The sequence below is a fragment of the Cnephaeus nilssonii genome, assembly GCF_951640355.1.
Source record: "Cnephaeus nilssonii genome assembly, chromosome: 18".
In the NCBI taxonomy this organism is placed as follows: Eukaryota; Metazoa; Chordata; class Mammalia; order Chiroptera; family Vespertilionidae; genus Cnephaeus; species Cnephaeus nilssonii.
The window spans coordinates 31,219,671-31,244,491 of record NC_137089.1 but is presented as its reverse complement, the minus strand read 5'-3'; the positions used below and the strand labels follow the sequence as shown (position 1 = coordinate 31,244,491).

Below are 24,821 nucleotides of genomic sequence, written 5' to 3'. Positions count from 1 at the left end.
ACTGATTCCAAAGAACTGACAGGTAGCTTTATTAAAATTCGTAAGAGCTTTAATACATGGGTAAAGCAGCTGCCCGCCCCGTGGTGGCCGGTGGATTGGTAGTAGAAGATGTAAGGAAGTAAGCAGAGATTGAGATGATGTGGCCATGAGCCAAAGGAAGCTGGCAGACTCTAGAACAGGGCTGGCAGGGATGGGGAACCTTTTTTCTGTCAAGGGCCATTTGGATATTTGTAACATCATTCAATTGATATAACTCAATATAAATTTATGTTGCTATGAAAAAAGCTCCTAGATTTATTGAATTTCCACTCCCACCTGCGGTTGTCTTGGCAGGGCCAGACCAAATGATTTCTCTGGCCTAATATGTCAGGAGGGCCAGATGTTCCATGCCCCTGCTCTAGAACTTGGAAAAGATAAACATTCTCTTCTGGAAACTCCAAAAGGGACCAGTCCTGTCAAGATCTTGATCTGCAGAATCACCTTGATGTGTCCCTCACCTATGTCTGCAGAAAACTGTAGACTAACTCCCTAGCGAATGGAGTATGAGTGGAAATCTATACACAGCGATCCCTTCTATCTGTTCATTGGCTTAAAGTTGCAGTCATCCCTTGCACCTGCGCAGGCAGCAGATTGAATGATACCTCTCTAGGAAATTCAAGTGAAAAAAACCTGAGGATTCTGACAATTGACCTAATCACTTTATAATGAAGTCCTCCACTTAACATGCCCCATCTTTGTTTTTAGTCCCCGCTTAAAAATGAGCAGATACTGAAGATTCCCAACAATTCGAAGAAGTTTCTAGTATGAAGAAATAAACAGAAAAAAAAAGAAAACAGGAGGAAACAGTGACAAAAATATTTAAAAATCCAGTATTAATCTTTTTTAGAGATGAACAAGGTATTGCATTCATAAAAGAGGAACAGGGTGATAGTTTTAAGCAATATTCAAAATATTACATTGTAAAAATGAGATCTTTGATACTTAAAAGTATTATGACAAAGGTATAAGTAATTTCTAGGTTTAGAAGATAAACTCAATGATATCTTCCAGAAAGGAGAACTAAAATTACAAAAAGATAGTAAATAAATAAACATTTTTTTTAAAATGCTTGAGCCCTAACTGGTTTGGCTCAGTGGATAGAACGTCGGCCTGCGGACTAAAGGGTCCCAGGTTCGATTCCGGTCAAGGGCATGTACCTTGGTTACGGGGACATCCCCAGTAGGGGGTGTGCAGGAAGCAGCTCATCAATGTTTCTCTCTCATTGATGTTTCTAACTCTCTATCCCTCTCCCTTCCTCTCTGTAAAAAAATCAATAAAATATATTTTAAAAAATGCTTGAAGCTGCAGGACAATGGAGCAGTGCCTTCAAAATTATAAGGGAAAATTATTTCTAACCAGGTTTATACTGAGCCAAACTACAACATTCAATTGTGATAGAATGAAGATATTTTTATATATACAAGGAATCAAATCATTTATCTCTCATGCTCCCTTTGTCAGGAAGTAAATGGCCAGTAAATGTGTACTTTCATCACAAAAATAAAAATATACGCAACTCTCTAGGGAGCATGTCCATGCCTACCCTCCCCCCTCCCCCCAGGTGCATTTTCCTTGCGACTCTCTCCTAAACTCCAAGGGCCTTCCTTTTGCCTCTGTAACTTGCTTCCCAAGCCTATTTAGTCTACAGCTTGCTTCCACCTCTGTTACTTTCTAAATAAGCTTTCTCTTATAGTTCGAAAGATAAAAAAAAAGAACACAACAAGAAAAAGGAAAGGGGGACGAGAAGGATCCCACAACAGAGGCGTCAGCACAAGAGAGAGGCAAAAAGTGAAAGAACGATGTTGAAGGAAGAACCTGGGATGACAACTACACAAAAGGCCTAGAAAGCAGCAGTTCCACTTGGAATTGGAGCTTTAGGAGGAATGTCTCCACGAAAAGTAACATATTTGAACATAAATGGGAATTCCTGCCTTTGGGGGTGGGGAGATGAATTAATGATAAGAAATTAGAGTAAAAAGCAGTAAAAAAAAAAAAAAATGAAGCAAATTGACCAAGAACAAAAATGTAATCATATCACTCTACATGACTTATCTTTGAATAATACTTATGCAGGCATAATGAGATCAACATGTTATTAGTTTAGGCACAAACTATGATCATAATTTAGCTGCAGATGCTAATTAGTTATTTTTCAGAACATATTACTTTCTTTGGGGTTTTCAGTGGTCTGATACAAAAATAGATCCACATAAGGCGTTGGTGGTATAGTGGTGAGCATAGCTGCCTTCCAAAAATAGATCCACAAATATAAATACACTGTAAAATTACCATGGTAGGTTATGCTTAACCAAAGGTTATATTGATTCTCTTTTTATTAGAGAATTAAATATTAAAATCTCTTTAATATTCCATGCTATAAGAAAAGTACAGTGCTCTTATTTAAAAGGATCTATTCCTTGGATCTATTCCTGGTTTATAATGTTGTTTATGGGTAGGAGTAAAGATGAGAATAATTACATTTTTATTCCATTTTCAGAACTGGGAAATTTGTCTTATTTAAGGCTCTTAAAATAATAATAGTGAATAGTACTATTGTAATTAGCACTGTTATTTCTAAAGATTTAATTTTACCATAAAACAAAAAACAGTTGATCATTTGCAAGTCACTTACATTATTGAATTATGTAACTTCCTCTTCCTTTTAAAAATCTCAGCCACATTGTAAACCAGACTGCCCTAAACTTATGTTAGCCTTTATTCCGGAACACAGTTCTCTCCTCAGGGTTTCATATCAACAAGATTATGAGCAATGTTTTGTTAAACAATGAAGTCACCACTTAAAACACTCCACAGTGACTTTCCTAGAACCAATTTGTTTATGCAATTCTAGAGAATCTCACTTAAAAGAGAATAGGTTTCTGAAAAGAAATATATGTACTACAGATTATATTTGGTCAATTCAATCACTCTTTAAATAGGTACTCCCTATTTTAAAAGAACATTGAAATAAGTCATTTTGTAATGCCTTAACACTTGTGAAAGTAAATAATTATTCCTTAGTAAATATCAGTTTTTCAGTTTGGATATGTGTAGCTGATTATTTTATAATAGAACACTCCTGTGTAATAATAATAGTTTCTGTTTCTAAATGATCATTTCCCCCAGGTATTTACAGTGTTTACAAAGCTATTTTTAAAGTTCTTTCAACATAGATGAGTTTGCCATAGGAAAGTAGTCATCTATACTAAAAATTCCATCACAATCATAAGCCACACCTTTGACAGGTGGTAAAAATATGGTTGGTTGACATACCAATGGTTAGCTTGTAGATATAAGTTAAATTAATTTATAGTATGGCATTTGGCTTCCCTTTCAAAGGTGTGTAATGAATTCTGCTCTCTTAAAAAATTAAAATAAATTTGACCATAGTTAGAAAATCCTTCCTTCCACAGAATAGAAATATTGTGTGAGCTTATCAAAAATTCTTCACGCAAAGGTAAAGTGACTTGTGACTTAAAAAATAAAGGGGAGTTTCAACTGTCAATTGGGTCACTTATTTTGTTTCAAGGCTCTATTTTCTCCCTTTTTCGCACTGGCCATCATCCTATATAATAAAAGGGTAATATGCAAATCGACTGAACGGTGGAACGGCCGGTCACTATGACACGCACTGACCACCGGGGGGCAGATGCTCAATGCAGAAGCTGCCCCCTGGTGGTCAGTGCCCTCCCACAGTGGAAGCGCTGCTTAGCTACAAGCTGGGATGATGGCTGGTGAGTGCAATGGTGGTGGTGGGAGCCTCTCCCACCTCCTAGGCAGCGCTAAGGATGTCCAACTAAGCTGTCAGTTGGACATCCCCCAAGGGCTCCCAGACTGCTAAAGGGCACAGGCCTGGCTGAGGGGGACCCCCCCCCCCCCCCACCGCCAGCCTCCCAGTGCACGAATGTCATGCACCAGCCTCTAGTGATAAATAATATTTGTGTAGACCTTGAGAAAAAAAAGTTACCTTCTAAGGAGAGCTCCTGATGGCTAACTGGGCTGAAAATAAAACAAAACAAAAAACCCAGTGCCTAGCAGCATTTCTATACAGGGGCCTCTCAGGCAAACTGCACTTTGCCTACCTGCACGGTCTTTCTGTAATCTGAACCAGCCCTTATAATGGAGCTCCTGGAATCCTATTTTAACCAATAGGACCGAGGCTTTCCCCATCCAATCCGAGCTGCCATAGCTATATCACCATCAGCTTCTTAACCATCCAGTCAGAGCAGTTTCATTTTGAACAACCAGGATAGTGCCTTTTGGACCAATCAAATGCAAGGATTTGGATTTGGAGTCCTTATTTGCATGAAGACAAACCAATCAGGAAACGGCAGGGACTTCTGTCTGTATAAGTCAGCTCTCTTCTGGCTTTGAGTGTAATTTCCCTTTCCAGGGAACACTAAAGACTGTGTTTCCCCTGCTGTTGCTGAAATACCAAAGATTTTTCACAGGAGCAGAGCAGAGCAGATTAGACCAGATCAGACCAAACTAGATCTGGGCAGAGCAGACCTGTCTAGCCAGAGAGGGCCTGGCCCAAGGGCCACCAGGCCCCAGGGCCTCTTCAGAGCTGTGCTGTATCACAATTGAGCTGTTTGCACTGAATAAAGTTTCCTTCTTCACCATATCCCAAATTGGGGATTCCCACTGGTGTTGAGTTGATGCCAACACTTTCATGGACACTTACAAGGACAGAAATTTAAATATATGTTAGCTTACTCCATGCAATATCCCTCCAACAGAAAATATAAAGAGGTGATTGATAATATACAAGAATTTACTATATAGTACAGTTGAAATAGCCATGTTTGTAAAAGGGTACAGCTCTTTCTACATCAGGGTTCAAAATGATCACCATAGGAACACTAACTAGAGTATTCTGTGGCCACTTACGTTAATGTTTAATACTATCTAGAATATTTAAGAGCATCTGGGTCCTGTTAAGAAAGTAAAATCATTGACCTCTCTGAATACATGCACATTTCACAGGAGAAGCACAACACTGACATGTGGGTTGCCCTGGGTTCCAGAATTCATTGGCTGGTGTTTCTTACCACACAGGACAGTACTCTTTCAGTATGTTAAAAACTGTATTTGCTTTTAACTGTAGAAGTCTATTTGGGATTCCTCTCTAAGATGTGAATACACACACCCTTAAAAAGAATGCCAAAGGCTCTGTTCCAAATTACACATGGCCAAACATGTTCCAGATGTTCATATTAGTTGTATTTACACAGCCAGGAAAATGCGTAATTTCTGAACTGCATTCATATGGAAAGTTACTGTAGTTTCTTTCATTCATTTCGTGTCTTTTGTGTGGATAATGGGGTGATTACATTAATTTGACCTTTGGGTCCCACCCTCATCCTTCAGCTCTTGTTTTTGTCCTTACCGTGTAATATTACATGTAAACAGAAATGGTCTTTTTTGTGCTAAACATTACTTCATCTTACAGAAACTTCCTGAATGCTGGGGCTATACTTCAAATGGTCTTTAATGCCTGGCACAATGCCTGAGGAACAGAAAAACTTTCTAGAATTCCCCTATTTTTTTGTTTCTAGGACCCACCTTGTTTTTCACATTTTTAACTATTCAGAACTGAAGATCTCTGTCATAATCAATGTTAATAGACTATTTCAGCTGCCAGGCCAAAGAGTAAGAGGAGACAGCTTTCTTTGCCTGCTCACCTATCCTCTTTAGCCATGAACAGATTGAACAGATTGTCACCTACTTTCATTATTTGCATTTATAGCACTTCCAACTGTTATATTTTTCCCCACAATTTTCTTTCTTTTAAATATATTTTTATTGATTTCACAGAGGAAGGGAGAGAGAGAAAAAGAGAGATGACAACATCAATGATGAGAATCATTGGTTGGCTGCCTCCTTCTACTGGGGATTGAGACAGAAACCCCTGCATGTGTCCTGACTGTGACCACACTGAACCACACTGGCTGGGCTTCATTTTTACTTAAGTTAGGATTCCTGTTGTCCCTGAAAATGCCTTCAAAAAGGATTGCACAATGAAGTAACTCAAAACCACAAGGTACGAAGCCAGGAGCCTATAAAATTGAAGACAACAAAACAAAGGCCAGAAGGAGGCGGGGTTTCCTTATCTCACTCTGCAGGTATTTTAGGTCTAGTTTCCTCTGAGAATTGGCCTCTTCTCCAGTGATTGACTCTATGAAGGCCCACCCTCTATAAGGAAGACCTATATCACAATAAACCTAACATCTGTTAAACGGCTGTATAAAATGAGCAGGGGAATCTTTCAGGTGCGAGATCTAGGCTGGACACAGGAAACTGGGAGAAATACACTGAGTGGCCAGATTATTATGATCTATGAGTGCATAATAATCTGGCCACTCAGTATATATATTAGAGGCCCGGTGCATGAATTCATGCATGGGTGGGGTCCAGCCAGCCTGGCCAGGGGGAGGGGACATGGGCGGTTGGCCAGCCTGCCTGCTGGTCGAACTCCTGGTCGAGGAGACAATTTGCATATTAGCCTTTTATTATATAGGATATACACTAAGTGGCCAGATTATTATACATTCAGAGATCATAATAATCTGGCCACTCAGTGTAGGTATGCTGTTGTTATCTGAAGCCAAAGGTCTGGGTAAGGATACTCAGGAAGAACAGCATGGATGACCAGAATTTACCCGTGAGAGAGGGGCAGAGATGGGGCTTCCTGACCAGGATTTTGGGAGACAGAGCTATGCCACGGCACAAAAGCAGGAAGCACTCCATGTGCTTAGTATAAGTGAATCTCTGAGGAAAACTACAGATTTATTACTGGAACTCTTGAAAAGTAACAGGATGACATCCATTTTTTAATTCTAAGAGCCAAGGTAGGATGTGTAATCCACTCTCCATAGTGGGAGGTGCAAGCACTGTCATAGCTATTGTTCCTCAAATCCAGTTAGAACTGGCTCTCTCTGGTTATGGTCTTATAGCTAATTCTTCCTGGTGTCCCCAAAAGATGTGTAAAATACCTTTGGATGTAACTCAAGCATATCCCCTCACTTCCATTTCCCCGGGAACCTCCCTCTCAGAACTTCATCTGAGCAATTTGCTCTCCGGCAGCCACAGAGCTGTTTTCCAGGACTTTTCATCGTCTTCATCCTCCTCCTCACTCCACCTTTCTAGGCTGAATCCCTGACTCCTGCATCGCCTCCTTCACTCGCTCATTTTGGAAAAGCACATCCTCTGGTAGCTTCCCGAGAAAAGGATCATGGAAGGTAAAAATGCTTAAAGCTTTGCATTTTTCAAGATTTTATTCTAGATGATAAAAGAAAGTAAAATTACAGGGAAAGGAAACCAGAAAGCCAATCTTGACTGAAGAATTGGTTAAGATGTGAAAGAGAAATATTTTCTTAGTCATCGTTTGCTCTGATGGAATTATTGTTTTCTTAGTACAGTTTTTTAATAAAATCGTACATGCATTCATTTAAAGCTTTGCACTCTACAAAAGCATACACTAAAAATAACAAGACATATGGGATAAATAGAGTTGGGGCACACCACACTGCTCAACTTTATAATATGAAAGCAATAAACATCTATTTAAAACACACACACAAATACATACACAAAACGACTCAGTTCATCTCCACTAGCCGCCTCTGTTGCACTTTCTCCTTTGAGACCTAGGGGTATTACATCCAAAAGACCAAATTTATCAAAATTAAAAACCTGAATCAGAAACTTTCATCATTTGTTTTCAATACAGAGGGAAATATTTTTGCAACACCCTCATCTGTCTTCACAGCTTCATCAGATAGCTTAATGTCATAAATGCATAGCACTTCTTGAAACCACGAACCCGGCCCTTGCTTTCTCTAATGGAAGTAAGCTCTGTAGGATCTCTTTCTTAAGGTGTTTATATATTGCTAAGGCTTGTTCTTTAATTGTGGAGAAGGTTTGCTCCTGATTTCTTGGAAATCACATGCTGGGGAAAATTGTGTATGAATCAATACAACTTCAGCATTATTACCCTGATATTATTTCTCATTTACCAGTTGTGTGTGAGCTCATTCACATTGCTGAAACATGTGATAACAGAACAGACCTTCAGTTTTGTTATTTGAAAGACTTTAGGGAATACACCACCCCTAGAATCCTACCACCCTTTGGGTTTGCTCTTTCCCCTCATTTCCTCATTCCTCTCTCCATGTTTCTTTCTTTTTCTGTACAAGCAAGGAAAATATGCTTGGTTTAGTTAAGATTATGCTCTGTTGCACACAGAAACCTAAAATAGAGTTGCTTAAATATAATAGATATTGATTTTTCTCACATAAAAGCAATCCAGAAGTAAGACCACCTCACGATGTGAAATTGCTGCTCTGCTCCAGCCATCACATCCACATCCCAGACAGCAGGAAGGAGGAGGAGCAGATGGGTGAGAAGGCACAAGCCCTCCTCTCATGAAGCCTTCTTAGAAGCTTCAGAGAACACTTACATTCTATCTCATTGGTCAGACCTAGTTGCAGAAGGCTCTAAGAAATATTGTCATGTAGACAAGCACATTTCCCGAAGTTCTGTTATTAAAGAAGAAAGAATGGATATTGTGAGGCCATCAGCATTATTTGCCACAGTATTATTTCAAAATATTTTATATATATTGAGCATTTTGAATAGGTTAGAAATTGAGTCAATGATAAGTAAAACTTGATTTCTACCATTAAAGATGCAATGACAGGTCCAGCCGGTGTGGCTCAGTGGTTCAAACCAGGAGGTCACAGTTCGATTCCCAGTTGGGGCACATGCCTGGCTCAATCCCTAGTGTGGGGTTTGCAGGAGGCAGCCAATCAATGATTCGCTCTCATCATTAACGTTTCTATCTCTCTCTCCCTCTCCCTACCTCTCTGAAATCAATTAAAAATATATATTTTTAAAAAGACACATGACAATATAATGTGCAAAGTTAAATTAAGAATTCATGGTACATCACAGAACATGGAGTCAAGCCCAGTTATGGAAGGGTGCCCTACCTGGAGTGCACCACCAAAAATTACATTTATTTTTCCTTTTTACAGCAATATTGCCACTTGCTTCACAGTCACACCTGGGGACAGAAAAAGCACAAGAATGTTCAGGACCCTATTGTAAGTTCTTCTCATCAACAAGATATAAGTACCCAAAGGAACCACTTAATCCAAACACCACACAGAAAGGCAAAATCCCAATTGTCCACCAGTGGATTGTAGTTTTAAAACATCATTGCTATACATGATGGCACTATTAAAAACTGGTTCTAACGGACAACACCACAGACTGACAGAAATGTGGAAAAACAAAGACTCTCATTCATTGTTGATGAGAATGCAAAATGGTACAGTCACTTTGAAGAGCATTTGTCAATTTATTACAAAGCTAAATATAGTCCACCATGTTACTCATTAGGCCTGCTCCTATGTATTTTCCCAAGTGAATTAAAAACTTGTGTTCACACAAAAACCGGTACACAAATGTTTATAGCAGTTTTATTCATAATTGCCTAAAATTGGAAACAACCGAGATGTCTGTCAATAAGTGAATGCATAAATGAGTTGTGGTACATCTGTATTAGTCATGTTCTTCAGAAAAACACAACCACTTGTGTATTATTGAGAACCGGAGAAGTTGACGGTCCAGAAAAAACTGATGTCCCAGCTTAGAGACCCTCAGGCGGAAAAAGTGAATTCTAGCTCAGCCTTTTGTTTTATTCTGACATTTATGGATCAGACCATAGGGAAAGCTTACCTGCTTTACTCAGTCTATTGATTCAAATTTTATCTCATCTATAAACACTCTCACAGACACACCCAGAATTATGTTTAACTAAGTATCTGATACCTGGTGGTCCAGTCAACTGACCACACAATGAACCTTCACAACATCCACACAATAGAATATCATTCAGCAATTAAGAGAAGTGAGCTATTAAACCATGCAAAGACATGGAGAAACCTTAAGTGCATATTGTAAGTGAAGGAAGCCAATCTGAAAAGGCTACATACTATATGATTTCAACTCTCACATTCTAAAAAACGAAAGCCTATAGAGGCAGTGGGAGGATCAGTGTTTGCCAGGGATTTGTAGGGGAGGCAGTAATGACGAGGTGGAACAGGAGCAGGGGAGATTTTTACAGCAATGAAACTACTCCAACTGATTCTGTAATGGTGGATATTGTACATTCATCAAAACTCATAGAATGGTGCAATACAAAGGGTGAATCCCAATGAAAGCTAAGAACTTTAGTTAATAATGTTAACCTAAAAATAAAAGGCCAAAGGAAGAGGCAACACGTATTTATTGGAGATTAAAAAAAAAAATTGCGAAGCACTGATTAAGGCAGAAACTCGGTTTTGCAGTTAGGAGGTGAAGGCAGAGGTATATTTATGAGAAAAGGAAGGGGGATAATTATGTGAATAGAAGAAAGGAATGTCTATGAGTTTAGATAAAGTAACACAGTGATGCCAATTCTAAAGAATGTTTTACATTTTCAGTCCCATAGTCATATCTGCTTTTCTGTTAGCTTTGCAAATAGTTTGGAATACTATGCTGCTTTAGGCCCACTCCAAAGATTATTTTGTCCCGTTTTAACATTCCAAAGGTTTGAAGTGTAACACATGCAAAGTAGCTGTCTGGGATGGCAGTTCCTATTTCGTTTTAAAGTGGCTTGGTTGGCCCAGCTGGTGTGGGCTCCGGGGTTGAGTGTATAACCATGAACCAGGTTCTGATGTGAGAGACTGAGTTCTGTTTCTTTAAGTTGGATTTATACAGTGCTTTCTAGAATTCTAGGTCATGGTTCTGTGAACCCTGAGGAGAAATTTATCTGCTGAGATGGAATTCCCATGTGATCAACCAAGGGCTCAGATTTTATTAATAAAAAGATTCTAGCAGCATTTGCTGACAGAGGCACCTCTGTGTACCAGGAAGAACCTCAGATTGAGGTTCCTGCACTGTAACCCACTTATTAAGCATTTGAGTGAATCACCCCCGGAAAACCTCGGTTTCCTCCTTCTGCCAATGGACTGAGACCTGCCCTGTCCAAACAGAGCTACACAAACTGTATCCTTGTTTGCGTCAATCAGAACTGCATCATTTGGACTCACAATTTGGAAACCTCATCTGCATGAAATTGGGAACTTTGGTGGGAACTTTCTCGATAAAAATAGGCCTCCCTTTTGTCTCCGTGGAAGATAATTTAGGTTGCTACCTAAATCTGTGTCTCCAAGGCTGCAGCTCATTTTGCTCAGATAAATGCCTTTTATTCTTTAAAAGTCTAAAATTAATTTTGGTTTACAGCTCCCTCAGTTAGAGTTGGTTGCTTCCTCCAATTTAACTACAGAAGTGTCAGTGCACAAGGTTGTCCACTAGACGGTGATATGAGCCTAGCTTCTTACCATGAGACCAAAAGAGATTCTAGCACAAATGTATTGGTACATTAGGGACAAAAATGAAAAAAACTCCAAAACAACCAAAATTTAACTAATTTTTATATTACCTTTTGGTTTGTGCTATGGTTGAAACATATTTAATATTTTCTAAAAATGCACATTAATAGAAAAAAATAAGCATTATTGCTAGATATTCTAGAACGATAAAAGAATCAATCCATCAAGAAATTATAACAATTATAAATATATAGGCCCCTAACAAAAGAGTCCTAAAATACATGAAGCAAAACTTACAGAATTTACAGGAGAAATAGGCAATTCAACAACAATAATTAGGAGATTCAATATCTAACTTTCAATAACATACAGAATAACTAGACAAAAGGCCAACAGGAAACTAGAAGACTTGAACAACATTATAAACAAATTAGACTTAATAGACATATATACAACACTCCATACAAAGCAGCAGAATACAAAGTCTCAAGTATACGTGGAATATTCTCTAGGACAAATATATGTTAGACCATAAAACAAGCCTCAATACATTTAAAACAATGAAATCATACAAAGTATGCTCTCTAATCACGATGGAATGAGTTCAATAACAAAAAATATTTTGGAAATTTACAAATATGTGGAAATTAAATAGCACACTTTTAAAATTTATTTTTATTTTTTAATATTTTTATTGACTTCAGAGAGGAAGGGAGAGGGAGGGAGAGACAGAAACATCAATGATGAGAGAAAAATCATTGATTGGCTGCCTCCTGCACGCTCCACGCTGGGGATCGAGCCTGCAACCTGGGACCCTTCAGTCCACAGGCCAATGCTCTATCCACTGAGCCAAACCAGCTAGGACAAATACACTTTTAAATAACCAATGGATCAAAGAAGAAAACAAAGAGTAAAGTAGAAAATATTTTGAGATGAATGAAATAAAAAACATACCAAAAATTAATGCTTTAAAATCAATGCTTAGAAGGAAACATAACTACCTATACTAAAAAAAAAGAAAGATCTCAAATTAATAACTTAACCTTTCACCTTAAAAGCCTAGAAAAAAATATACAAGAGCAAGATAAACCCAAAGCAAGCAATAACAAATAATAAAGACCAGAGGAGAAATAAATGAAATAGAGAATAGAAAAACAAATAGAGCCCAGCTGGCATGGCTCAGTGTTTGAGCGTCAACCTATGAACCAGAAGATCAGGGTTCCATTCCCGGTCAGGGCACATGACTGGGTTGCGCATTTGATCCCCACTGTGGGGTATGCAGGAGGCAGCCGATCTATGATTCTCTCTCATCATTGATGTTTCCATCTTTCTCTCTCTCTCTCCCTTCCTCTCTGAAATCAATAAAAATATATTTAAAAAACAAAACAAAACAAAAAGATACAATCAACAAAACCAAAAGTTGGTTCCTCAAAAAGATCAACAAAATTGACAAGCCTTTAGAGACTGACCAAAAGAGAGAAGAGAGAGAAAATTTAATTACTAAAATAAACAATAAAAGAGGGGACATTACTACCACATTAAATAAATAAAAAGGGGAAAAGAAATAAGTGAATGCTAAGAGCAATTGTATGCAAACAAATCAGATAACCCAGATGAAATGGACAGATGTCAGAAAGACACAAAATATCAAAACTGACTTGAGAAGAAATAATATATCTGAATATACCTATAACAAAAAAAAATATTGAAGTTGAAATTTTTAAAAATTTTTACAAAGAAAAGCTCAGAACCAGATAGCTTCACTGGTTAATTCTACTACCAAGAAAGAGCAATACTTCACCATTTCTCCAAATATTAGAAAAGGAGGGATCACTTTCCAACTCACTACGGACCCACTGGTATCTGTTACCAAAATCTGATAAAGATATTACAAGTAAAATAAACTACAGACCAATATTTTTATGAATATAGATGCAAAAATTCTCAACAAATACTATCAAATTGAATATAGCAATACACACAAAAAGCACTGCACACCATTACCAAATATGGTTCAATATACAAAAATCAAGCAATGAAATATGCCATATGAATACAATAAGGACAAAAACCACATGATTACCTCATAGATGCAGAAAAACTATTTAGCAAAAGCCCAATACCCTTTTATGATACACACACACACACACACACACACACACACACACACACACACACACAATACACACAACAACAACAAACAAACAAACAAACAAAAAACCCCTAGAAATAAAAGGACACTGCCTTAACATGATACGGGTATCTATAAAAAAACCACAGCTAACATCATACTTAATGGTGAAAGACTAAATCTCCCTCCCCCCGCCCCCTGCCCCCAAGATCAGAAACAAGACAAGGCCATCCGCTCTTGCCACTTCTACTCAACATTGTATTGGAAGTTATATCCAGGGCAGTTGGGCAAGAAAAGGAAATAAAAAATATACATATTTGAAAGGAAAACTATTTCTATTTTCAGGAGATATGATCTTGTATATGTTGACATTTTTAAAGAATACACATGTACACAAAACCCTCTTAGAGCTATAAAAAAGTTGAGCAAAGTTATAGAATGCAAAAGTCAACATCCAAAAATCAGTTTATTTCTATACACTAGCAATGAGAAACCTGTAAATGAAATTAAGAAAACAGTGATAGATATTAATAATTATGATCATAAATTACACAAAAATGGTTTGTGTCCTCTGTTTAAGGAGGCAAAAAAAAAAAAAAAAAAGGATGAAATAAATCTGTGGGTTCTATGGCCAAAAACTGGACACAAACTAAATATCCATCAGTAGGGAATCAATAAACTATAGTACATTTAATCAATGGAAGATTAGATATACATTAAAAAATGAAGGTTTATATCTATTATACATAGATATGTGTTGCACAGGAAATGTCCACAATATGTATTTACTGTTTTACATGACATAAAGGTATTTCATATACCCCATCTGTGTGTTTCTGTGTGACTCACCAGCTATCTACATGTCAAATCCATTTCTTTGTCCTTTTACTCGATCTACCTCAGAGTAGCATATGATATAATCACTCATCTTCAAATGCGTTCTCCTCTTTCTTTCTGAGACACCGTATTTTCTTGTTTTCCTCCTGGTTCTTTCCCACCCATCTCCTCTTCTGCTCTTTGCCTGACCTCAATAAATGGAATGCTCTGTGGAAAGATATACCGAGTTCATTCTTGATAAGAACCTTTGCATTTGGTATTCCCTCTTCCTGAAATTCTCTTCCTTCTGATGTTCATTTTCATACAGATCTGAATCATCACTTCCTTGAAGAGCCTCCTGATCACCATATCTCAAGTTGCTCTGATCTACCAATAGCTCTCCACACCTAGTTTTATTTTGTTCATAACACTTGCCGTATGTTTCATTATCTGTTTCTACTGAAATAGAGCCTCTTTTAGAGAATCTGTCCATCTTACGAACACCTGCAATCAGAATACCTTGGAAGAGTCTTGACACAGAATAGGTGCTCAGTCAATATATATGTGTGCATAGAAATAAAGTTTGAAAGGATATATACCAAACAGTTAACTGTGGTTACCTTTGAGTGAGGGATAGTAGGGAAGGGTAAATTATGAATTGACTTTCACTTTCTACCCAGATGTTTCAGATAGTTTTAAGTTATTTGATATAAAGTTGTGTTACTTTAACAATTAAATAATTAATAAACACATTTTCAATTAGAAAAATATGGTTGATAACCTTTTTTTAAATAGCTATTTTTTTCTATCACCATTTTACCCCCCATAACTTCTTATAGCTTTCCCCTCCTCCCCCAATGTTTGATAAAGTTTTGATGCTTACATAAATGGTTTAATTGAAACTGTTTATGTGGGATACTTTCTTCACGATGTTAGGTAAGTAACATGTTACTATATCTAGTAAATAGCTATAATTTTGTAAAAGCACTGAAACATGAAGCCCCAGAAACATTTCACCCAGTTCTCTTTCTTTGAACTTGACCACTGTATCTCTTGTAAATCATTTAAATTGATTTCTTTTTCAAAAGGTAACAGATCAAATCATTGGTTTGATAATAACTTATTCTCATTTGTCTTTCAATTATTATGTTTTATATCTCTATTTAATATATTCATCCTGAAAAGGTTTGTTTTTTTATAAGCATACAAACCTTGTAATATTAGCTGTCATTCCCAGGTCTGAACGTTAAATCAACATGTGTTTGAGAGACCTTCAACTTATCAAGTATTGCAGGTCTCTGATTGTTTTGGAACATCTTCTGATACCTGTGGACTTAGTTCAAGGCCAGTTTTGTGTGTTTTTTTTCCTAATAGGACGAACAAATGGTTAATTGTTTGCTTTGGTCACTCAAGTGCAAGATTGTACCATGTATAAAAGTCTAGCTGCAGCTTCTGCTCAGTTACATCTTACTTTTCTATTCAGATTCTCCTCATCGGAGGTTTTGCATTAGATTTGCAAAATGATGACCATATCTTTGATCTGGGGGATTGTGGTAGCAATATGCTGCTGTTTGTGGCTTATTCTTGGAATGAGGAGAAGGTAAAAAAGTTTTATCTTTAAATTGCATCTTAATTCATTCAGTTAATGTTCTTTTACTTTCATTGTTATATAATAAATTTGACTTTCTGTACTTACATACACTAACATTTTCTTCTCAAATTAAAAAGTTTTTACTTTAAATTTTTAGTGGTATCTTTTTAGTTATATCTAATAAAAGATAAAATGATAGTTTTCTTTTTAATTTTGGCATACCAATGGCAATGCAAAAATGTACTAACTTGTTAAACATTAACTGACAGCAATTTTATGATATCTCTGTATTTTATGTGTGTATATAAAGAGGAAATCTGGATTAGTAAGGATACAACGGTAAGTGGAACTGCCATGAAAAGGATTTCTATCATGTGCTTCAAATAGATGCTCTGATTAAGTATTCTCTTTTCAGCTAGTTCTTGTGCATCATATAGACTTAGCCTAAGTTTAGATAAGAGCACAGAGCCTGCATTGATCATTCTATTATTTTTTTCTTAGTAAAGATATTTGACCATGATGAATTAAGAAACTGCTAAATGTATGTGACATCACTTTTATTTTTATGTGTCATTTATTTATAATGGGTTCAAGAACGCAAGAAATACAAAAAGAGTCAGATGCATAGCCTTCGTTTAACTTCTGATGGTCTCAAAGAGTATTTTCGGGGATATGGAGAGTATGTAAATATTCTCTATGTCAATCTCCAAAAGATAGAATTTCCCACAGCATATCTTCAGCTATGTAGATTGTTACGTGTTCTATACTTTTTACTAGTATTTTTTTGTTCCTTAAAATGCTTTAATTCAGGCCTGATAGTTTCTAGGTTTTTTGTTTGTTTGTTTTTTTAAACATATTTTTTAAAAATACATTTTTTAAAAATATATTTTTTTATTTCGGAGAGGAAGGAAGAGGGAGAAAGAGAAACATCAATGATGAAAGAATCATTGATTGGCTACCTCCTGCATGTCCCCCACTGGGGATTGAGCCCACAACCCAAGCATATGCCCTTGACTGGAATCAAACCTGGGACTCTTCAGTCTGCTCGCCAACGCTCTATCCACTGAGCAAAACCAGCTAGGGCCATTTTTTTTTTTTCCAATTACAGTTGACATAATTATATTAGTTTCAGGAATGTTCATATCCTTAATAAAAACATTTAAAGTAGCATGAAAGACTATTGAATTACAATCGATGATTCTGTTAACACTTATCTTACTTAACTTTATTTTATAATAAGCTAATTTCTCAAATGAGACTCTTCTTATCTTTAACGATCACCATAGTATAACATGCAATCCTTTCTGTTATTCAGTATTCTATATCTTTAAGGAAAACAATCCAATACTTGGGTAAATGACACTTAGAAAAAATATAAATGCTAGAACGTAGGTTGGTATCTGTACTGAGAGCAATCATCTTGTTGACCTTGTTTAGCCTTTTATCCTCATTACTGACTAGCATGGAGTGGGTATTCAGTAAGTGTGGTGGAATGTAAGCATGGATGGCTGGCTGGGTGGATTTGGTAACCATTTTCACCAACATGTCATCTTTCTAGGTTAATATAAACCCATTATTTTAGTAAAAGAGCGGGGCCCCATCAACACTAAAACATATCTATAAACTGTAGTTTTGAAGTTTGAAGTCAGTAGTAAAAATTTTAAAAACCGAGTCATATAAAAGTGTGTCCTTTTCCATAACCACCATATTTTTGTGTCTCTCTGTAGAAAAATGGGTGAGCCTCCTCTGGAGAACGGGCTGATTCCTTACCTGGGATGTGCTCTGCAGTTTGGTGCCAACCCTCTTGAGTTCCTCAGAGCAAACCAAAGGAAACACGGTCCTGTTTTCACCTGCAAACTGATGGGCAACTATGTCCACTTCATCACAAACCCCCTGTCATACCAGAAAGTGCTGTGCCATGGCAAATACTTCGATTGGAAAAAATTTCATTTCACTACTTCTGCAAAGGTAACCACTTGTGCATTTTACAGCATTCTGTTTATTTTCTACTCTTTAATATGTCACTCTACCTCGTCATTTTGAGGAACTAGGAGAGCCTTAGACATATAATCAGATTAGATAGGACCTCTTGGTGCTAATCATTTAAAAAGTTGAAATAGGTACAGATTTGTAATTTCTTAACCAGCTAATGAGAGTGAAATAAACATTATTTTACTGAGCCAGATGACACTGTATAAGTAAGATATTGCAAACTCACTCATGTCAACCATGTCTATACAACACCTGGAGTGAATGTGGTAAGAACTGAACATGGAACAAGAGTTTTGCCACACGCATGCCATACCTTTGTTTAATCTCATTAAGGAATTGACCAGATATTTTGGCATCACTTAGATGTAATTTAAGAGGCTCTTTTATAGAGAAAACAATTTACGAACATTAACTGAGTCTCTGCAAAGCAATACTAGACATGGTGTCTGCCTCTAAGTAAACTGAAGTCTGGTTAAAATTCATCCACAAAGAATATAAAAGAGAACTAATGATTAAAAACCATTATTGATTAGTACCAAATTAACATGCAAATAAATGCCCAGGATAATAAAAACAAGAAATAGACAGAGTGGTGGAGGGAAATTTCACTGCGGAGCTGGGGTTTAAACTTGGCCATAAAGAAAGGGTACGATTTGGCCATTTATTAGTAAAATGCTATGAAACTTAGTATGTGGAGAGGCCAATTTCCACCCCCCCCCCCTTTTTTAAAAAATGAAACTTTCCCAATTATGAAAGTACTAATTTGCTTTTCAGCTATTTACTAGCACTGGGTCAGATTTAATTTCTTTTTTCCCCACACATTTTGTTTATTGCCAGGCATTTGGGCACAAAAGCATTGACCCGAGTGACGGAAACACCACTGAAAACATAAACAAAGCTTTCATCAAAACTCTGCAGGGCGATGCCCTGAATTCCCTCACAGAAGCCATGATGGAAAACCTGCAACTTATCATGAGGCCTCCAGCCGCACCTGAGCCAAAGATGCCTGCCTGGGTGACGGAAGGCATGTATGCCTTCTGCTACCGAGTGATGTTCGAAGCTGGGTACCTAACTCTCTTTGGCAGAGACCTTATGGGACAAGATGCACAGAAAGCACTTATCCTAAAAAAACTCGACAACTTCAAGGAGTTTGACAAAATCTTTCCGGCCCTGGTAGCAGGCCTCCCCATTCACGTGTTCAAGACCGCACACCACGCCCGGGAAAAACTGGCTGAGGGCTTAAGGCATGAGAACCTGGGAAACAGAGACCACATGTCAGAACTGGTCAGGTTTCTGAATGACATGCTCTCCACCTTAGATGACATGGAGAAGGCCAAGACGCAACTCGCTGTCCTGTGGGCGTCACAAGCAAACACCATTCCGGCCACTTTCTGGAGCTTATTTCAAATGATGAGGTAAGGAGCAACTTCTTCGGTTCTTTCTTTCTCTCAGTCGGAGGCAGAAATGCAACCATTAAAAAAACACAGGCAGCTGTGACTGGTAAACATGCCTGAGAGAAGCAGAGCGCCTCCCAGGGAGAGGACGGGCTGGTGCAGGCTCCCCTCAGGCCCCCTTGATCTTAACCCCAGGCTGCTGGTTCTTCATAAACATAAAAGTCTATTTAAGAGATTACTGGCTTCCGGACAAAAGGGCAGTTTTTTCACTCAGTCATTTCTGTCTTACTATTTAAAATAGCTGTGGATCAATTATTCTTGATGGGATTTAGCTAGATTTTGCCTTTTAAAACTGTACGTAGCAAAAAAACCCACATAAAATGTATGTAACATTTTATTTTACACAAGCATGATTTCCTTCCCAAGTCTTTGTTTCGGAAATTTGGCATTCAAATGGTTTATTGAATTATTACAGTTAAATTGGATGTTTAGTATCACATAGATACAAAATTACTATTCCCTAGGATCGGAAATGCCAAATTCCACTGATGGCTGATATTTTTATGTGTGCAATCTAAAAAATATTCTCAAAATAATTTCAGATTTAAAAACCCATTACCAATCTGTCTCAAATGCTAAACGTCTTCCAGAGTTTTTACGTGAGAGGGCTCTGTGCAGGACACAGTCACATATCTACAGTAAGCTTACAACATCAATTTAATGTCATGTAGGTAATGGCAGCCACTGTACGGCGATCTCACACATACTTACCAGTCAAGCATCTCTGAGAGTCATTTGCTGCAATCATGTCATGTGAATTCCTTACCGGGGTTCTGAGGAGCCAGGCAATTTCCATGCGTGAAAACGGAGCAGCATTCATTTCACAAGTCAAAGTGCTAGAACAGTTATAAATGGAAAAGCTGTTGTTCTGCCTGAATCTGTGGTACAGATTTTAGGAGTAAATTTAAATTTGCATTTACAATGTAGCCAGTACTTCGCAATTGCTATGCTGGATGCAATCTGTCTACTCAGTAGCCATGTAAGTGACTAATTTGATCACTTAATCTTTACTAAAATCATTTGTTCATAAAAATCTGGCCAAAGTTTTACTTCTACACAGCAAGGTCCTTTTAAGGAAATATCCATCTCTCACCTTCTCTGGTAGTTTGGTCACCCATTGAAAAGACAGGGGGAAAGCCTAACTTCGCAGAGTTTTTTGTTTAGAAAAAATTTATTTTATGCACATTTCTTTTCTCTTAACTTTTAATAGGAGCCCTGAAGCCATGAAAGCAGCTACTGAAGAAGTGAATAAAACACTGGAGAGTGCTGGTCAAACAATCAGCTTAGAAGACCAACCTATTTGTTTGAATCAGATGCAACTGAATGACATGCCGGTACTAGGTACGCTTAACTTACTTTGTTACATTTCGCTTATTGCCTCCTACTAACCGTAACTGTCAGTATACTACGCACTTGCCAGTTCGAGGCATTATGCTAAGTAGTTCCCATGTGCTGTCTCTTTTGATCCTGGGTTAGGGACTGTTACTGCTTCCATATAACGAGTAAGGAGACCGACACTTAGAGGCTACGTTGCTGTCTAGGATGGAATGGTGGAACCAATTACAACATTAATGTGGGAGGGACTCTTGACCCCACACTCGCAACCATTTCTCTGCACTTCTATACTCCCTCTTTTGTAATTACTTTTACACGAATTTTACAGTTAATTGGGAGCATATTATTCGTTTCATGACATCAAGAGGAAAAAAAGCACCATCAAGAAACTACAAGTAGATGCATGGGCTAAGTAATGGGACTGAAGGTTTTATTTTTCTTATTTTTGCTTCCATATTTTATAGAAACACAAAAAAATATGCCTTTATAGTAAGAAAGACTTTTCTTTTTGTCTATAGGAAAGAAACCAAGCCATCTTTTAGGGCCATGTGTGTTAGTGGAAGGGATTGGCCGGGGCGGCGGGCAAGAAGCACAGGTTCCACAGTGGGCCCCAACAGGGGAGACCTCAGACACGTCACTTCCCTTCTGGGGCCCTCGCTTTCCTCATCTGTAAAATAAATGGCTCATATGCTATTATTTTACACACAACCCTGTGAGGAGCACCCAAAACATGACAATTAAAGGGACAGAGGCTGGGAGGTCAGGTTGGACCTTCTCAGTCGGTTGGTATGTTTCAGCTGCTGACAGGGTGGTCCTGTTTGCCCCTTACGTCTTTACCAGGCAGCAGGGCACTGTCACACACCATCAAATAGTGGGAAGACAGAAACGGGTTCTTGTAAACATTGAATTGAAGCTGCATTAAACATATGGAAAAATACTTCTATATTAAAGTATTATCAGTAGATTAAATCCCCAAAGCGATGAACTTGGAATAATTCACGAAAAAGTGATTTATCGATTTTCCCAATTGTATATTAGATGTCTAGTGACATGTATAAACAAGAATATTTTTCTATGAAATTATGAAAGTCTAGTTTCTACTCATCAAAATATCTTCTCAAAAGATTATTAACTCAGATTATCAGATTAAAAGATACACGCAGACGAAACTGAGTCATTGATCACAACACAGTGGTAACAGAAAAAAGTGGGAAATTTGTGTCTGGCCAGTTTCCCACAGTCTGTTTAGCTGTGTGTTACGGGCTGCTAGAAGCATTTCAGACTCTGTATTATGTGGCCTTTAAATACTTAATTTGTTCTTCCTTCTTCCCTCCCTCCCTCCCTCCTCCCACTTTTCCTCGCCTCCTTTCTTCCTTTAAAACTATTTAGATAGTATCATCAAGGAGTCTCTGAGGCTTTCCAGTGCCTCCCTGAACATCCGGACTGCTAAAGAGGATTTCACTTTGCACCTCCAGGACGGTTCCTATAATATCCGCAAAGATGACATCATAGCTCTGTATCCTCAGTTAATGCATTTAGATCCAGAAATCTACCCAGACCCTTTGGTAAGTGCCTGCTCATCAAAGTACAATAGCCAAGTGATATCTCCCAGATGGAAATAAAGAGGAAATTACCATTACAGAATTGATTTAATTATGGAAGCCCTAGGTCTCCTTTATTATGTCAAATATTCATATATGTTGGAAAACCTAGACAATGGCCTAAATTCTTCATTTTTCCTGATATTTGTCATCAAATAATCTCTGCTAGATTACATATACAGTCATGATAATAAAGCTGCTGCCACTAGGCCAGTGTGGCTCAGTGGCTGAGCATTGATCTGCGAACCAGGAGGTCATGGTTCAATTCCAGGTCAGGGCACATGATCCCCAGTAGAGGGCATGCAGGAGGCAGAAAATCAATGATTCTCTCATCATTGATGTTTCTGTCTCTCTCCCTCATCTTTCCTCTCTGAAATCAATTAAAATATATATGAAATATATGCTTTTCCTTGAAAAATGCCTGCTCCCAAATACAGGAAATTAGAGGCTTAGAGACTAATAATAAATAAACCGACTCTTCTAGTTTTTGATCTGAACTCTCCTTTCTGATTCTGCCTCACTGAGCAACTAGTGACCCAGGCAGGGCAGGAGGCATCATAAAGCTTTCCTGTTCCCAGCAGTTTTTTTTGTTTTTTTTTAAAGGAGTTATCTCTTTTTTCTTTTAAATATATTTTATTGATTTTTTACTGAGAGGAAGGGAGAGGGATAGAGAGTTAGAAACATCGATCAGCCACCTCTTGCACACCCCCTACTGGGGATGTGCCCGAAACCAAGGTACATGCCCCTGACCAGAATCGAACCTGGGACCCTTCAGTCAGCAGGCCGACGCTCTATCCACGGAGCCAAACCGGTCAGGGCAGCAGTTCTTGTTAAGCTCCAGATCTTTATGGCTTTCTGACTCATGGTGGGGTTTTTCCTAAATTACTAATAAATTGGATTTTAAAAAGAAAATTATTCTTTGGAGTTTCCAGGTCAAGAAAGAGATACATTTATTTAGAACTAGCTTTATAGGTTTGTTTTTATTTGTATTTTCATTGCAGACATTTAAATATGATCGCTATCTTGATGAAAATGGGAAGACAAAGACCACCTTCTACAGCAATGGACTCAAATTAAAATATTACTACATGCCTTTTGGGTCAGGAGCGACGATATGTCCTGGAAGATTATTTGCTGTCCAGGAAATCAAGCAATTTTTGATTCTGATGCTTTCCTATTTTGAACTAGAGTTTGTGGAGAGCAATGTTAAATGTCCCCCTTTGGACCAATCCCGTGCAGGCTTGGGCGTCTTACCACCATTAAATGATGTCGAGTTTAAATATAAGTTCAAACATTTGTGAATACACGGCTGGGAGCAAGAGGAAAGTAGCTGATGTGACAGCGTGTGGAATGCCACCACTTCCCCATGTCCGTGGACACATGCAGGTAGTGGTGGTGTTGTGGTCACCGCCGCTTGCTTGTGAACCCTAACACGGTGACGGTTTCCAGAAGCTATCTCGGACTGTGTTAATGAGAGAATCTAGTTTTCAGAAGCACAATGCTGTGTTTTCATTTGAGTAAGTTAATGGAAAGCTCATGTAGCCAGGGACTAAACCTCATTATTTTCAGAGGAAAAAGTCTTTTGTTTTCCCAAAGGAAGACTTTCCAATTGGCAGATTTTTTTTTCCTAAGGAAAGTGCTTTTATAAAAACCACTCATCAATTGTGAAAAAGTTATAAATTCACGTTTTAGTGAAACTGCATGATTTTTTGACTAGATGTGGAACTCTTCAGGTGTAGATGTATATTATAAAGGATATTTTAAAGGGTTATGTTTTTTAATGAAAAGAACATGTTTTTAAGTTTTCCTTAGATGCAGTATTCAGGAATTTGAAAATAATGATCTGTTGTCCTGATAACATTAAAATGGCTTTAATATTTTTTCCTTTTTGTTTTACTTACGCTTTCTAGAAAATCTAATGTCTATGTCAAGTTTCAATTATCTTATTTATACTTTCATTTGATTCCATCTTAATGAGAAGATTTATTTTCCAGAGAAGGGCGGTTTTCTGGTATTACTAAACATGCATCAAAGAAAACAATGAAGCTCTCATGTGATATGTTTTTAAAATTAAAACTGGATGAAAATAACCATTTAAGAGCTTTGGATATGAAACATCAGAAGAGTGTGTGACTTCGGCATTCTATTTAAATAAATTACTTTTTATCTTTAAATGACTTTTAATTGAAAGAAAAATAATTTAAGTCCATATTATGGTGTTTAACTACTGTGTACAACAATGCTTTGGTAAAATATTTTAAGTATGGGAATTATCAGCTGTAATATTTTTATTGATATTCCTGTATGTATTTATATATCAATTATATTTACCTTTCTCTTGTACTACAAATATTAAGAAAATATTGTAATGTTTGATAATTTTGAAATGATTCACCACTCAGAAATAAAAGTGTGAATGTGCATGCTTAAACATTTTTTTGGAGTAGCCAAAGTTTATTCCAGTCAGAATTGCAGCAATAA

At 37.5% G+C, this 24,821-nt stretch overlaps 2 protein-coding genes across 2 annotated transcripts in view; one reads left to right on the top strand and one right to left on the bottom strand.

Annotated features, from left to right (window-relative positions):
- Positions 1-15,690: 15,690 nt before the first annotated feature.
- On the top strand, positions 15,691-24,716 carry CYP7A1 (cytochrome P450 family 7 subfamily A member 1). The gene is made up of 6 exons (XM_079796657.1): positions 15,691-15,967; positions 17,686-17,926; positions 18,788-19,365; positions 20,615-20,745; positions 22,129-22,304; positions 23,342-24,716. Exons 1-6 carry the CDS (start codon positions 15,888-15,890, stop codon positions 23,639-23,641), a joined length of 1,506 nt encoding a protein of 501 aa, XP_079652783.1. The 5' UTR covers positions 15,691-15,887; the 3' UTR covers positions 23,642-24,716.
- UBXN2B (UBX domain protein 2B) overlaps positions 19,390-24,821 on the bottom strand; it is a 64,496-nt gene continuing 59,064 nt past the window's right edge. Inside the window, exon 10 of the transcript XR_013814977.1 lies at positions 19,390-20,240. The gene's annotated coding sequence lies outside the window, so the exon portion shown is untranslated. The remainder of the gene's footprint in view (positions 20,241-24,821) is intronic.